Consider the following 15,690-nt stretch of genomic DNA (forward strand, 5'->3'; position numbering starts at 1 on the left):
CGTGGCCGGAGGCATTTGTTTTCAGGTTGTCCGTCCGTCCCCGTCCTGTGAACGTGATATTTCAGACAAACGTCCACTTAGACTCAAGGATGAACTGATTAGAATTTGGTTTTCAAAGGTCACTGTGACCTCGTAAAACACTTTTTTGGCCATAACTCAAAAATTTATGACCATTATTTCACAGATGGTCGGACAATGAATTGGCGACACTTAAAGGTCAAATGTCGTGACCTCAAAAAAATAATTTAAGAATGAATTGGGTGATTCCAGTTTTCACAAACATGTTGACACAATTAGTATCACAGTACGGGCGTTCCTCCATCTCGTCCATTATGCAGTTCACTTCCAGTCTCATTCTGAATTTCGAGTCTTGTTGGAATCATGTGACTGCAAACAACGTATTGGAGCGCGCCTAGCTAATCGTTTCACCTGCAGCTCATGAAAGGCTTCGCATCTAAAAATGGCAGGAGAAAACAAAAGCGCCACATTTTGTGTAGCTACATTTTATAAAGATCAATCTTTACACAGTAATCAAGTACGTGTGTACCTGTTGGCCTGTAGCCAATACTTATAATACTATGATAATACTTCATTAATCAGCTCAACAATGTATATTCACTGGAATCGTACATATGTATCAACAATATAGTGATAACTTTCATTTAGCCAAAGAATACACTTTGTACCTCCTTTAGGGGAAGATTAAAAAAGAAAAATGTGATTTGAAATGTTTTAGATACTAATACATCCTGAATACGGATTTAAAGTTTTGTTCTGCCACTATTCATTCAAATATTCAAAAATAGATCTACAAATAAAAATGTGGATGTAAAACCTACGAGATTTAAAGCTTTTTAAAGGTGTAGTTTAGGGAAATGACAAATCATTTTCTTAGAATTACTGCGTAAATCATAGTAATTGTCATTCAAATATTACTAGTCGTGTGTTTGTAAATACTGTCATTTTGTTAGAATTGTCAAATTGTTAAGAATTTAAGTAAGAATGTGACAAAAGCAAATTGTCACATTCGCATACATTCACATGTATTGTGTTATATGTGGTAGAGCTAGATCTATATATTAGGTGATCTTATTGCAGATATGTCATGTATATATGTGTATATGTCTGCCAATAGGTAAGGAAAGAAGAATCAGTAAAGATTAAAATGCCAGAATATTTGAGGTAATTTAGAAACAATTTCGCCATTACATAGTTTATTCACCACAGAACACTGACTAGTTTAATTTAACTGTGAAATGTTACTTGATTTTTTAAACTCAACTCAACAAAAATCCAGTTTCAGTCAGGCTATAATATGTGGATTTAATTTAAATTTTGTTCAATCCCAAAATGGAGGACAAGGAGAGACATTTGCTTGTATTGGAGATTTTTTAATAACACGTTTCAATATTGCAACAGCCATCAGATTTTCTTCTAACAGGTAAAAATCATCAAAAAACTAACGAGAAAAAAAACAAAACTTTTTTTTTTCAGTTTTATATTCCAAACACCAGAGTTTCTTGGCTATGGCCCTAAATTCAAACAAATAAAACCCTTACACAGTGAGCAGATATTATATTCAACACATTGTTCTTCAAACAAATTATAAAAATAGATTTAGCATTTTCAAATACATATTTACAGTATTAAACATATATCATAATGGTCACAGTAACAGAGAGGGAGATAGAGAGGGGAAACAAATCGAGTTTCATTCATCGTGGTGACGAGGTCCAGTTTGTTGTGTGTTAGCGACTGCGTGTGTGTGTGTGTGTGTGTCGTTGTAGTCTTGTGTGTATGTGTGTGTCAAAGGGGCCACCAGAGTGTTTCCTCAGGGATGTTAACATGTGCGTGATAACATCTATAAGGACATATGAGTTTATTTCATTTGACAAAAACAGTTACAGAGAGAGGAGAGTACAAGGAGAAAGAACAAAAGAACGCATTTTGTACCAAATACAAACCAGTTACAATATTCCAGTCAAAAATGTATGTATGTTCTATTGTGAAACTGTATGATAATGAAATAATGCCCCGATAAACTTCTTCCTTCAAGTCTCCTATTGAAATAGGACAGAAAAGGCGAGGGGCAGATCACTGTACAGAGAGAGAGTTATCTGGGAAAAAAAGGTGCAACCACATCGTATGGCAGAGCATGATATTAACAGCAACATGAAATTAAACATGATAATCCAACAGCTAAAAACAAAAAAAAAGTCCATGACATTCTTTAATACTGTATCCATACTGCAACACACACGCTGTAATGTATACAGCAAATCCAATGATAATGGACCGCTAATTAATTGTACCAAATCCAGTGTTCAAGAATACACAGATACTGTGTGCTGACAGTAAAAACCCTCCAGTGTTCCTCTCACTTCCTGTGTACAAAACAACTAATTTGTTCAGGTACAAACTCACAATCATATAATAAATCAACAAAATAGAAACAAAACAAGAAGGAGACAACTGCTTTGCTTAACTCTTTTTTTTTTTTTTTTTTAAATACTATAAGTTAAATAAATCTTCCCGACCTCTTTTCTTCTGGTGGAGAGGTTTGCGTTACAGTCTGTAAACATAAATAAATATGGATAAATATCTGAATCAGGCCTTCTTCCAGAGTTGGCCCGTGCTCTGTACAGAGTATTAAACATGTGAGAGAGGCTTTGGAGAGGAGGATTACGTTACCGAGATGACATCCAACAGGCTGAGGGGAAAATTAGATGTTTTAAATGCACAAAGAAAACAACTTCAAAAGCATAGAGGAGAAGAAAAAGATAAAGGAAATAAAGAAAATACAACTGAGAGGAGCGAAACAGACGGCGACATACAACAAACGTTTTCAACCATTCGCTTTACAATTGTATCCTGCAGCTTTTGTTTAACCATCAGTAGCCCCAAAGCAAAAAGGCTGATGTTCCTGAAAGTACAGTACATCATCACCTATAACTTCCTGTAGCTCTTCTCATCCCATCAGCACACTCAGACTCACTGGACCCTCGACATGGGACAGCACAGTCTTCTTAAGCTGCTGCGCTGAAACCGTGGCTTACATTCCAGCCACGCTTAATCTTCAGAAATGTTCTTTTACCATCTGATATGAGATCAGCTTTGACATACAATGATATGATTGTGTGTCCTTGTTGTAAATCCTGTTTGATGTGAAATCAGCTGTGCCAGTTCTGAGAAGAGAGAGTAATTCGATCCAAGGCCAGTAAAATAGTTTCGGCGATATATTGTGTGTAGTCAATCAATGTTGTGATAAAGGGAAACTCCACCCAAAATGTAAATGTTTCTTTGAGCACTCGTCCATAACTGGCATTTGCAGCATAGTACATCTGTGCTCAGCTCAGAGGTTCAGCTTCAGACAGAGCCAGTCCTGCTACAGACAATGTTTCATTTGTCTTTACGCACTGATCCAGAAGCAGTGAGATGGAGCTGACACAGTTATTGAAGGTCAAAAGTGCAGATAGAGGTCACAAAAAAAGTCATGTGACATCACTCCTCTGCTATCCCCCCATCGCAACAGGAACGCCGCTCATCTCTGAGGGGATTCATAGAAAAAAGGAAGTAAGGAACCAAGGAAGGCATGAGGAAGTGTGGGAAGGAGGAGTAGATAGAGGACTGCAGTTAGCTGAAAGATCTGCTCATCTTTCCTTCAATTCGGAAGAGCTCTCTCTCTCTCTCCTCTTCTCCATCCCATCATCCATCTGCACATACGTGTGGGTCTGCAGCAGCAGAGTGAGACAAGGTGGGTCAGTCTGTCTGTTAGACCTGCACACCGCGGCCGTGCATCTGGATGACCTGGGCTCTGAGCGTCTGGATGGCAGCCAGTATCAGCTTCTGGTGCTCAAGGGAAGTGATGCCAAGGCTCAGGACATCTCTGTGGACACAGAGATCAACGTTAGTAAAGAAATGTAGAGAAATGTATTGGACTGTATGGACAAATTGTAGTTGCTGATTATTTTGATTAACTTAATGTATCTGCTCTGATGTATTTATTTTCCCCCATGCACCTGTCACTAAATACTTTTCACGCGTGCAAATCAAGAATTAAGGAATTAATCAAGAATTGAAAAAAGACAAATATCCAGAAAAAGAGTAGACGTTATCCCCCAAGTCATTTATTTATTCATGCAGTTGTCTTTTTAATGATCTGTTCTCTTATTATCTCACTTAGCCACCCTGTCTAAAACAGGAAATGAAAGGTCACTGAGACAGAGTTGTATAAAGCCACTCACTGTACAGTCATTCGTGCCACAGACTCCAAGTAGCAGTATCCTGCGGCAGTGAAGTTGTCCTTGTATCGGCCCATGTCCACTGCGTCCAGCCACTCTCCCACTGAGTTAAAGGATGGGAAGGAGGGGAGAGGCCTCTCTCTCTCTGCTAATGTAATGGATGAGCTCAGAGTTCTAGAGGAAAAGAAATAGGGTTGATTGCATGGAGATGGGAAATTTGTAGAAATGAATGTATACAGCCATCCATTTACTGAGCCTATATGTTACCAGACCTTACCTGCGTGCCAGTGTGGAGGAACCAATGCCATCAGGGGAGCGAATGCTCTTGCTGAGGGCTGAGTGGATCTGGCTGAAGCTGGGCCTCTCTGTCCTCTCCTTCTGCCAACAGTCCAGCATCAGCTGATGGAGGTGTGGAGGGCAGTTAACTGGAGCCGGCAGCCTGAAACCGTCCTCGATGGCCTTGATCACCTACAGGACGTTCAGAAGAATGAAAACAATTATATCAGGTTAGAAAATGTAGAATTACTGTTGTGAATTTCCAGTACTCCAGTCCAGAGCATGTTTGTGACTGGTAGGGCAAGACGGGGGGAGTGAAGAAAAATGAGTAAAAACCTTTTTTCTTTACAGTGGAGCTCAGTTGCCAAGAATAGAAGCCTTTGGACAGTACGGGTCCTACTTGGATAAATAAGAGTAGAAAAGTGCTGGCGCTTTCATTTTCTCTACTCACTAATTACACCACCTACAATGTTCCTTTGCATTGTTTTGCTTTTTGGTAATTGAACCTCTCATCCTTTAAGGTCACCTTAAGAACCAGCACCAACTGCAAAACAAACAGGATTTCACAGAGAGATATTGCTAACCTAAACAATACAAGCTTGACTAAATACTACAACAAAAACTAAAACCATACAGCAAATAGAAATGTATTATCTGAAAGAGAAGAAAGGTATCCCTGCAAAAACAGAATAATGCAAAATCCAGCATGACTGACTGACTTTGTCTTTGGATTGAAAGGTCACTTAAAAGGAAATTCAGTGTCTCTTAGTGTCACTTTACAGGATATATGATGGGGTATCACAATAGTCAGACGCTGAGCTTGTGAACAGGCAAGGCAGGCAACTGCTTGTTAGTTAAGAAATACATTTTTTTTCATATTTCATACATTTTTTGTTGGTGTCAGATTAGTCATAACATGGTGGTGATGAGCGCTGGTTGTAGGGGCCCCCTGGGAATTTTAACCTTGGGCCCCAGCAGACTCTAGAATCGCCGCTGACAATAGTTGGGCTCCCATCAGCAGAAAACTATCATAACCTTTTAATTTCCTATAATACAATATGTTGTAGGCCCGTGAATGAAAGAAATAGAAGAGAAATTACAGAGATGAAACAAACAGACCATATTGCTTTTATTTTATTGTCACTTTATTGGATTCTGTTTTTATTTTGCTTTTGTAAAGCACTTTGTAATAATGTTTTACCTGACCCACTCTGAAAGATAAGCTACTAAATACAATGAGTCTTAAAATGATTCGTGTCAGCTCTGCATTTTTCATCTAGCCCTGTGAAACCTCACAGTCTTCAAATAGCAGAGCATGAAAGCATCCCTCCAGACTTCCTCACTGTTCGTCGCTTCTCCATCAAACTAATGTTGTCCCCATTCACCATAACACCTCCCCAGAGATTTCCTCTCAGTATATCTAGGGACATGCGACACATCCTTCTCCTGGATCACTCTAAGAAATACAATCTCCCGAAAGGAGGAAGTCAGAGCATAATCACAAAAATGGCATCCATCAGTGGCATTATTTCCTAAAACACTCTCTCTTCTCTCTGCCCGCCCGCCCGCCGCCCCTCTCCACCATCCTCTCAGCCCCTTTAGCTCCTATCTCACTAAAGAGCATTCATAAAATGCTTTTCAGCATTTGACATTTTCCATTTAATCAAAGTCAGTAGGTAAAGGTCACGATGGATCACAGGTGGACAGCCGACCAACAATTCAGTTATGATATAATGTATCAATTTAAAGTGGATTAATATCCCTGGCGCTCTACAAGCTTGACCTTTGCCCTCTCAATTGGAAAGTTTGATAATATGAACCAGGCTGAGAGGAAACTTTCTCCTGCTTTGTGAAAGGGCACCAGAAAAAAAAAAGGGACTCTAAAAAGCTTGCTATTCTTGTGCCTGCTGACTAACTCATGCATATTAATTTTGGACATTCAAAAAAGGAACATGCTAATAATCCGTTGCTTTTTAACTATGCATCTGCCTGCATAAAGTGTGGCCATTATTTTATAATGACAGTAATTTGAGAGGGCATTAGCATGATTAAGGTTTTTGACTTGATGAATGATAATAATTTCTTAAAATTATCATTATCTTCTTATACTTTTCAATCATACTTGTGTTGTCGGCTTCAAAAAGAAAAGCAGTCACAAAGGATAATCTGCTCTCTCTCGTCTCTTTAGAAGACTTGTATCATGCTTTCAACTGCTCTTTAGAGGCATGACTTCCTTCAGAAAGTAGAGTAAAAACAATCTTTTTTTGAGGGTCAAAGAGGTAGGGGTGACGACAGCAAAACAGAGCACCCACCTACATTGACTTGGAAATTACAGGTTGCTAGTGACAAGCAGCAGGGTCCTATCGACTGGACAATCTCTTCAAACCTCAAATAGCAAGCGTTTACATTTCCTGAAAGAAGATGAATTCTTCCAGAGGGATTTTTAACACTTTTAAGAGCAGGATGGCACTCAGGGACAGGCGAAGGCCACTAGAAGGGGGTCAATGCGTCCTTAAGAGAAAACAGGATTGGTCATGGAGCTGATGCAGACTTAAAGAGGGGGACTTAGACCCTGCAAAAGCTTTCAGAGGTACTGTGGCTTCTTGGCTTTCTTTTAATAAGATCCAAGCTGGGCATGGATACAGAGTTCATTGATAGAGGGAGGTGAAAGAGAGAGGGAGAGTGGTAAAGTGCAGATATTATATGAAAAAATGGAGGCAGGAATATAAAGGAATTGGCTGGAGAGATTAATGGAAAGCACCCTTTTATCTCTCCTTTTCTCACACACACACACACACACACACACACACACACACACACACACACACACACTTACATCCTGGTTGCCCATATCCCAGTAGGGTCTCTCTCCGTAGGACATGACCTCCCACATGACAATGCCGAAGCTCCAGACATCTGAGGCCGAGGAGAAGCGATGGTACTGGATGGCCTCCGGAGCGGTCCACAGCACCACACTCTTCCCTCCATGCTGCAGGAGAGAACCGGAGAGGCGAGATATGGAGTAAAAGGGTGTGGAGAAAAGTTAAAAGTAAAGCTTTAATATTCTCTTTGAAAAGCTTTTGAACATATTTTCAGTAGATCAAAAGAATCTTTAGAGGAGTGGGTTCACCTTGAGTGGAACCCAAAAATATCCAGGGAAATAAAGCACCGAAATATATATTTTTCTTTTTTTTTTTCCTGACAACTTAATTATATGACCTCCACCGAACCTGACATGACATGTGTTAACTCTCATTTGGTCCAAGGCTCATTAAATATATCACCCTTACACGTGTGAACTTCCTACCAAAAGGCTTTGTGCTGCTTTGAGGGTCATTAATTAGGAAAGAAGAATGTGAAATACAGACTCTAAAATATCCAATAAAGTTGACCTCCTGGCTGCAGCACATACGTTTTCACCGTGTCTTTCTCTTACCAGTGTGGTGTAGATGGCCTCTATCTTGTCCTCCTGAAGAGGTCTGAAGCCAGATACCTTGCAGCCTAGGTTGGAGTTAACCAGCACCTGAGATTGGGAAAACAAACTGATTAGCACTGGTTACATTTGGACGGGAATCAATCCCAGTATGAGAGCTCATCACCCTGGTGTGCAAAGCTCGTATCGCACCAGAGACGACTGATTGTTTACAAGAACAAATGGTCCTGTTCTTCATTTTCTGCAATGTGACCACTGCATTTGCAGTTTGACAGTCGGGCTCTTTTAGGAAAATGCGACACAGTGAAACCTGACAAAAGAAACTATTTTGACAGTCTCGTCATTTTCAGCTTCATGTATTACTCAAATAAAAACCTACAGGCAAGTGATTGTCAAAGATGTTTGCAGACAAGGACAAATTGTATTCTGTAACCCACCTGTGAAATCTTGCAATAGCCTGAGACATACATCACCCTACACACTCTCCTCCATCATCTCCTCCCGCCTGCTCCCTTACCTTGTGCGCGGCCAGCCGTTTGTGGACGAAGCCCATTTCGGTGAGGAACTTCATCCCTGATGCCACCCCGGTCAGCATATCCATCAGCTGCATTACACTCAACTGGCCCTCGTGTTTCTGAGGTTTTAGGACGCAAAAGGAAAGCAAGAAAAGAGGTGGCAAATGAGAAGGAGAACAGGGAGGGGTGGATGGAAAAGGAAAGAAAATAAGGTGAGTGTATGTGGAAAGTATGTAGAGGCGACACATCTGTTACTAGAGTACAATGTTGTGCTCACTGAGCTGAATCCCTTTATTTGGAGAATAAAAACAAACAGGCCATTAATTCATATCATTATAAACCACGCCGCAGTGGTTCACAGAGCAGAGGGGCACAATAACAGTTTACAGAAGCTTACGGCATATTTAAGCAGAAACACTGCATTTGTGCAGTTAATTATGTTACGTTTCCCTTATTACTGTAATAAGCACAAGTATTGCTGCCCTAGGATTGCACTATAATAATAGTGAATTTAGGATTATTAGAACAAAATGCCCTGTTTGTGAAACGACTCCAAAACAGAAGATAATAATGAGGCTTAATTATTCTTATTAGACAATGAGAAAACACGTCTGCATGTATATTTATAAATGCATAAACACGAATACTAATTACATAAAAAAAAACTTACCCTAAGGAAGGAATCTAAGGCTCCGTTAGACATGCTCTCCACTATGATCATCATGGTGTTACCTGGAAAAAGACAAAGAGAGCAAGGCGGTAGAGTATATTAAAATTGGGGTAAAATTGAGAGAATCAAGGGAAACAAAAAAGAAAGTGAGAGAGGTAATAGAGACAGAGACACAGAGAGGGAGGGAGGGAGAGAATAAAGTGAGTCTAGTCCACTTGGCAGCACGGCAGGCATTGTGCAAAGCCATTCCTCACCCAGTGAACTGTGGTGAAGCCGGGAGAACCTGTGTGCTGCCCTGGCTGTCTCAGCAAGTTTAACGACCCTCAAACACTCACACACACAAACACACACAATGTGTGCGCGACTACACACAGTCCAGGTATGCACGTTCATATACACTACACACGCATGCATGCTCACACGCATACACACTGTGGCCAGGCACAGATGGCAGGGATCCAGCAGTGCTATGAAGTGCACAGAGGAGGAAAATAAGACTGCAGCAGTTGGAGGAGAAAGAAGGAGTGGATTATGGGAGGTTGAGACGGTATGATAAACCTTGATAGATATGCAAACAAGTTGATATCTAAAAATACAGTCTATCAACCCTGACAGTTTTTGCAGGCATATTAAAAAAAAAAAAGATAACTTGGCATTGTAATATTCACAATTCATGCTTTGCCAGTATTACTGGGCTTTCAGGAAGCTATTTGGAAAGGTTAGCAACAACACTCGGGAACTGTGAGTCAGCACAGAGACATAATATGCCAGCCATCATGTAATTAATGCGAGTTGGAGAGTGAATCAGTGGTTTAACTGTGTGCTGGTGGGTTGCACAAGACTGGGATGACAGATCCATTTAGCTACAAACAAGGGCCTAGTTAAAATATCTCATCCATTCATTCGTCATGTTAACTGGCTAAAAGAATATTGTATTTCAAAAGGATGTCACATAAGTTTGCACATCCTGACAGAGATGTGTGTGAGTGTGTGACAGAGAGAAAGAGAGAGGGAGGGAAGTGCTGTCTGCTGCCTCACACAAACACAAATTCATACAAAGTCATACACACTTGAAAGTCATAATTTGAATACATATTGAAAAGCAAATCCTTGACCTTTACTGTAGTCTTCTGTTTCAAACAGTGTGTGGCAAAACAGTCTCTTTGAACTTTCTCTCTCTATTAACTCAATCAGGTTGTCAGAGCAGCTGATAAAAACTGAAATACCCACTTTACATAACATTACATACTATTGTAGGGGAAGAAATGGACGAACATCATCACAGCCAATCATACTTGGTAAGGTGCCTCAGACCCAGAGACAAGCGGGCTTTCACGACAAAAGCTGTCAGTGGTGTATGGTCATTTAAATGCTTGTAAATCCACAAATTAGAGAGCCGATCACCTCAGTAGTTTGTCAGAGAGGTTGAATATAGGCTTTATATTTACATTTCAGTCTCTCAACAATGTCAACTGAGCCAGGATTGACTACCAATGCATTATTTTCAAAAAGCTGATCTGGTTATGGGCTTAATACTGTTGTTGGGTTATTTCCCTCTGATTGAGTTGACGTGCAGAATATCATGAATATCAACTTTGCGTTGTAGTCGGAAGCTTTTTGAATTAACGGGACACGCCCATGTTTTCCTGTGGCCTTGAATTATGGTGAGAGACTGAGAAGATTAGTAAGGAGGCGGGTGTTGTTTGCAGGTGGGCAAAGAGGAGGCTCAGTGAGGATCTGGTGGGGGGGTAAGTGATGTAAAGCAGGTGATTTGTAGTCTAACAGGCTGTGGGTGTGTGTGCACTGTTTGTGTGCACTGATGTGTGATTTCATGCCAAGTGAGGAGGCAAGCAAGCAGGTGTGTGTGTGTGTGTCAATGATAGTGAAAGCGAAAGTGAGCATATGGGACTGACTTTGTATGTGTGTGAGGGAGTGTGTGTGTGTTTGTGCACGTGATGGTGGGAGAGATTGGAGTGGATCTCAGGTCCCCGCTGGGTCTCTAGCACCAATTACTGTACCCTGCACATCTGCTGCCATCCTACTGAGCACAGAGTGTGTTCGGGCACCATGCCCACACACCACACACACATACACACACACACACACACACACACACACACTGAGCATTACTGCGGCAGTAACAAAAACTTCACAAACTCTTTAAAGCTTCTCCCTTCACCTGCCATTCCCATTAACCTCTACCTCATCTTCTCTGTCTCTCGTGTCTCTTTCCTCCGTCTCCTCCCTTCCAAGTTTTTTTTTTCTCCCCCTCCTTCCATCTTGTTTTCGCTCTAGGACCTCAATTGCTATCTGTCAGCGGAAAATGGGCCTTGATGTAGCTCAGCTGCTGCTAGCGTACGGCATCCATCCCGCCACCCTGCTCTCTTCTCTTCAACCCTTTCTTCTTTTCCATCTTTCCGTCCCGCCCTCTTCGCTGTGAGCGCTGACCCCCTCCATTTGTGTGATATTGAAGTTGTTGGAGTATCACAGTGCTCTTCCCAATCCTCTCTTCCCCTGTCCATCGCCTTTTCCAGTTTTCTTCCCATCTTTCTCCGTAGTTACAAGAAGTGATGACCCCCTCTGCATGTGTGATATTGAAATGGTCAAATTCCATTTCCCAGTTTTACCCCATTCTGCTTCCCTACAGCATTCCCTTTCTTTTTCCCCATCCCTTCCTCTTTGGTAATGGAGGTGATAAATGAGCAGATAAAGAGTGATAATAAATGAAAGAAAGAAGATAATGAACCCCTTTTATGATACTGGAGGTGGTCAAACTGTCTCATTCCCCCTGTGATCCCTGGATATCCAGGATTTTCCCCCCACTATGCTTCCTTTCATCCTTTGTTTTTCCATTCTTTTCCCAGTGGTATCGAATTCTTCCTCCCAAACTGCTTTTCACCTTTGGACCCATCCTCCTTACCGGTGGTGATGACGCCCTCCAGCCGGATGATGTTGGAGTGGTCAAACTGCCCCAGGATGCCGGCCTCGCTGAGAAAGGAGCGGCGCTGTTTGTCAGAGCAGCCGGCCCTTAACGTCTTTATGGCCACGGGCAGCTCTCGCTTACTGGGCAGCTTCAGGCAGCCGCGACACACCTCCCCAAAGTCACCTGTAGGGGGAGACAGACAAACAGAGGTCACGATCCTTATTGATCGATGACCAACCAGAGGGAGCGGAGAAAGAATAGGGCAGGTCAGACTGATGATATGAGGTAATATTTGTGCAAAGATTAAAAGAAAAAGAGAAGGAATAAATGGGGGTTAGACAGAGGAGAGGGATCAGGGAGAGGAGAGGGAAAGGCTGGAGCAGAATCAGACGGAGAAATACAAACATACTGGGGAGGAAGAGAGATGACGCAAATGAACAGACACTGTTGAGAGAGAGAGAGAGAGAGAGTGAGAGGGCCATGAAATACAAAGGGATCAAAGAGAGATCAAAGATGGGGTGGGGTGCAGGTGAAACACTGGAACATCAAGCAGAGACAAGGCGCATATAACAGCCAGAACAGCGGAGCTCGATTTTGGCAAATATCAGTAAGCTGCCAGACTGATTGAACTGGTTACTCCAATTTGTCTCAAGGCAGGTTGAGGGAAAGTGCAAAAATACTTTTGAGTTGCCTCAAGATTACTGCAACTGTTGATAGTCTCTACCCTGTCGGCTGCCTTTGCTCATACTGTTATTTATCTTTCTATATTTCGTAATAGAAACGGTAGAAAGAGCTACTTTTGCTTGAGTTACCATTTTGGAAAAAAGAATTTCATCATTTCTACTGTGTCTTACACTCCATACTTATTATGTTTTTCTGCACCCAATGTGATGCTCATAAATTTAAAAAGGGGCACTCCACCAATTTTACACGAGGCTCATTTTACTCGCCTAAGGAGGAACACTACTCAGCCTGTAAAAACTGTTGTAAAATGGCTTCCGTGGCTCTGAAGAGAGCTCTCTCAAGTCTGAAAAATGAACCCTGAATATGTCAACTGAGCTATCTCAGATTGGGCTTGAGACTTGAAATTTCTAACAGCTGCCTGTGTTATGAACTTGGGTTGCGGAGTTTGAAAGAATTTGGCATTTACTAAACAGAGAGGGTCTAACGAGTACTACTAAAAACCTTGCTGCTTCGGATACTAAATTGCTGATGCACCCCTTTAAAAGTTCAAAGAGTTGCAAAGTGCAAATATCCTGTATTTTATTCTTCCATCTACAATCATGTACCTGTGTGCACAATCCTCTCAATCTTGATGCTCGAGTTGTCCAGCTCCTTGGCAAAGGCGTGCACGGCCTGCAGCAGGTCCTCGCAGGTCTCTGGGTCGATGTAGGTCCTCCGCGTTGGGATCTTAACTGAACACACAAACATACAATGTAAGACATACCTCACAAAAATGAAATTAGAAGTGTACTGGTGGGGCAATTCTATCTATAGCCCATAAAATCAACAGGACAGCAACACATAATTTAAGATTCACACGCTTGTCTGCTAGAAGAAACATAAAAAGGTACAAGCCTGGAATCCCAGCAGCAAAATGTCCACATGAGGCACATAATAGATAAAAAGGAGACTCAGATTCAGATACCGTTAAACTGTGTATGAGCAAATAAATACAGATAGCTAGCCAACTGTTTTGTTAGCATAGAGAGATGTCTGTGGCCCTGGCGGTGCCTCTTGTGCAACACAAAGCAAAACCTTTCACATGTCTGCATCACTTTGTGCTCCATTGAGGCTACGGTCAGTGGAGAAATTGTTATCTCGGCCTCCTTCAACAAAGAATTTCTCTGTATGATTGTCGAACATTAGACCAAAATGTTGTGTCTAGGAAGAAGCCCTTGCTCTTTGATCCAGAGACTGAAATCAATACCCGACTTTTTCCATTGATATTTGAGATAGCCAAAACATTTTCTGCTATCAAAACCCACTATGAACTGTAGGCCCACTGTAAATGTCTCAGTTTGACATGTTTAGCCAGTTATCTGTGGTTTTAATAACAAATAAACATAACCCAGTATTCAAAATACTTGATACTTAAAATGCAAGTAGCTTATTATTTTGACTGTTTTAGATGATTTTTTAAAAATCTTTATTTAAAAGATGCAAATTCTTCTGTTTATGTATTCATAACTTGTCTTATTCTCCGTTTTTGTTTGTTTTGACCTTGCGAACTCCAGAGGCAGAGAGAGAAAAGATGAGATCAAAGGCTCCGGCTGCTCAAATCTGACTTTGGGTTTCCTCCACACGGCTTTAGTCAGATCACTTCCATGAGGGCTTTTTGTCTTTTCTGCTCAGAATGTTATCTCACCAACACACACGTGCAAAATAACAGACAAACACAATATAATCTTTAGTCAGAAGCTGGGACAGGACATAATAGACAGTAAAATGCTGAGGCAAAGAAACCTCAAAGTGTCACGGTACTTGTCGTTGGCTTGCTGCTTTGTTGTTAGTTTTAGAGTTTGGGTGTTGGTACTTACCCCAAACAATGACAGCTCAGTTACCTCAGCAAAACAAATCTCAAAAAATAACTTTACTCTATGTCCTTTATCTACATTATGACATTTGATAAATAGCCCAGTAAGTATGAAAGTGATGTATTGTGGGCTACAACAACATGGATTAATATCAATTAAAATAGAGAGCTGGTGTCTAAATTCAAAATGAATAAATTATTTCATGTTGCCCTATCCAATCTTCAACGAAAAAAAACGGTTATTATTAAAGATTACCTTGACTAATTCCTTTCAAGGACCTCTACAAAACCGTTTCCGTGACACTAATGAGGCACAAGTGGAAATTTCAGCTGACATTTAAAACTGCAAGTGATATTGACCCCGACTGTTTGACTGTACAAAATCAAACAAAAACCTGGTTTCTCAATGAGCCTCTTGTTTTCTTTATCAGCTGCCTATTGAATTTACCGAACACTAACAACTAGCAAATAAACCAGTCAGCAGATAGCCAATAACCATTAACCAATGGGGTGTAGTTCTCATTTCAATGACCTTTGACCCTTGTTACTGCATGCTAAGGCTAATCTTCCAGGAAAAGGCCTGGTAGTTTTCCCAAAATCCAGGCCGAGGCTCTGAAATGTGATTACAGCACTTGATCGACCTGAGGGATCCTATACTTGCTGCCTCATAACGGCTTATTGATCCTACACACACACACACACACACACACACAGGTTTGCTTGTGTGTACAAACACACTCAAAGTTGTGTTTGTGTACACACACACACAGATCGACAAATAAAGCCAAAAGTCCAATTATGAAGCAAATGAAACCTTTTCTATTCAAGGCCAGGGCTGAGTGGAGGATCGAAGACTCTTTTCTGTCAAATAGGTTTTTCAAACACACTGTTGTATCTTAAACCCAGCTGTGCGGTGTGTATACACACACACACACACACACACACACACACACACACACACACACACACACACACACACACACACACACACACACACAGAGGGGATGCTCACATGCCTCATCAAATGAACCATATAGGCTGAAAATGGCTGCAAACGTTCAGATACATATATGACACACACAGATGCACACTTCAT

General features: G+C 41.2%; 1 protein-coding gene across 8 annotated transcripts in view; it reads right to left on the bottom strand.

Annotated features, from left to right (window-relative positions):
- Positions 1 to 3,771: 3,771 nt before the first annotated feature.
- LOC139298604 (ephrin type-A receptor 7) overlaps positions 3,772 to 15,690 on the bottom strand; it is a 138,224-nt gene continuing 126,305 nt past the window's right edge. For 3 of the 8 annotated variants that reach the window (XM_070921276.1, XM_070921275.1, XM_070921277.1), the window contains 9 exons: positions 13,348 to 13,473; positions 12,056 to 12,241; positions 9,136 to 9,197; positions 8,468 to 8,584; positions 7,954 to 8,040; positions 7,354 to 7,506; positions 4,519 to 4,709; positions 4,245 to 4,415; positions 3,772 to 3,886 (listed from right to left, as the gene is read on the bottom strand). In XM_070921276.1, the coding sequence (XP_070777377.1) occupies positions 3,772 to 3,886; positions 4,245 to 4,415; positions 4,519 to 4,709; positions 7,354 to 7,506; positions 7,954 to 8,040; positions 8,468 to 8,584; positions 9,136 to 9,197; positions 12,056 to 12,241; positions 13,348 to 13,473 (1,208 nt within the window). The remainder of the gene's footprint in view (positions 3,887 to 4,244; positions 4,416 to 4,518; positions 4,710 to 7,353; positions 7,507 to 7,953; positions 8,041 to 8,467; positions 8,585 to 9,135; positions 9,198 to 12,055; positions 12,242 to 13,347; positions 13,474 to 15,690) is intronic. The other 5 variants (XM_070921279.1, XM_070921278.1, XM_070921282.1 and 2 more) reach the window with 3 other exon arrangements.

Source organism: Enoplosus armatus, chromosome 16 (genome assembly GCF_043641665.1).
Source record: "Enoplosus armatus isolate fEnoArm2 chromosome 16, fEnoArm2.hap1, whole genome shotgun sequence".
NCBI lineage: Eukaryota > Metazoa > Chordata > Actinopteri > Centrarchiformes > Enoplosidae > Enoplosus > Enoplosus armatus.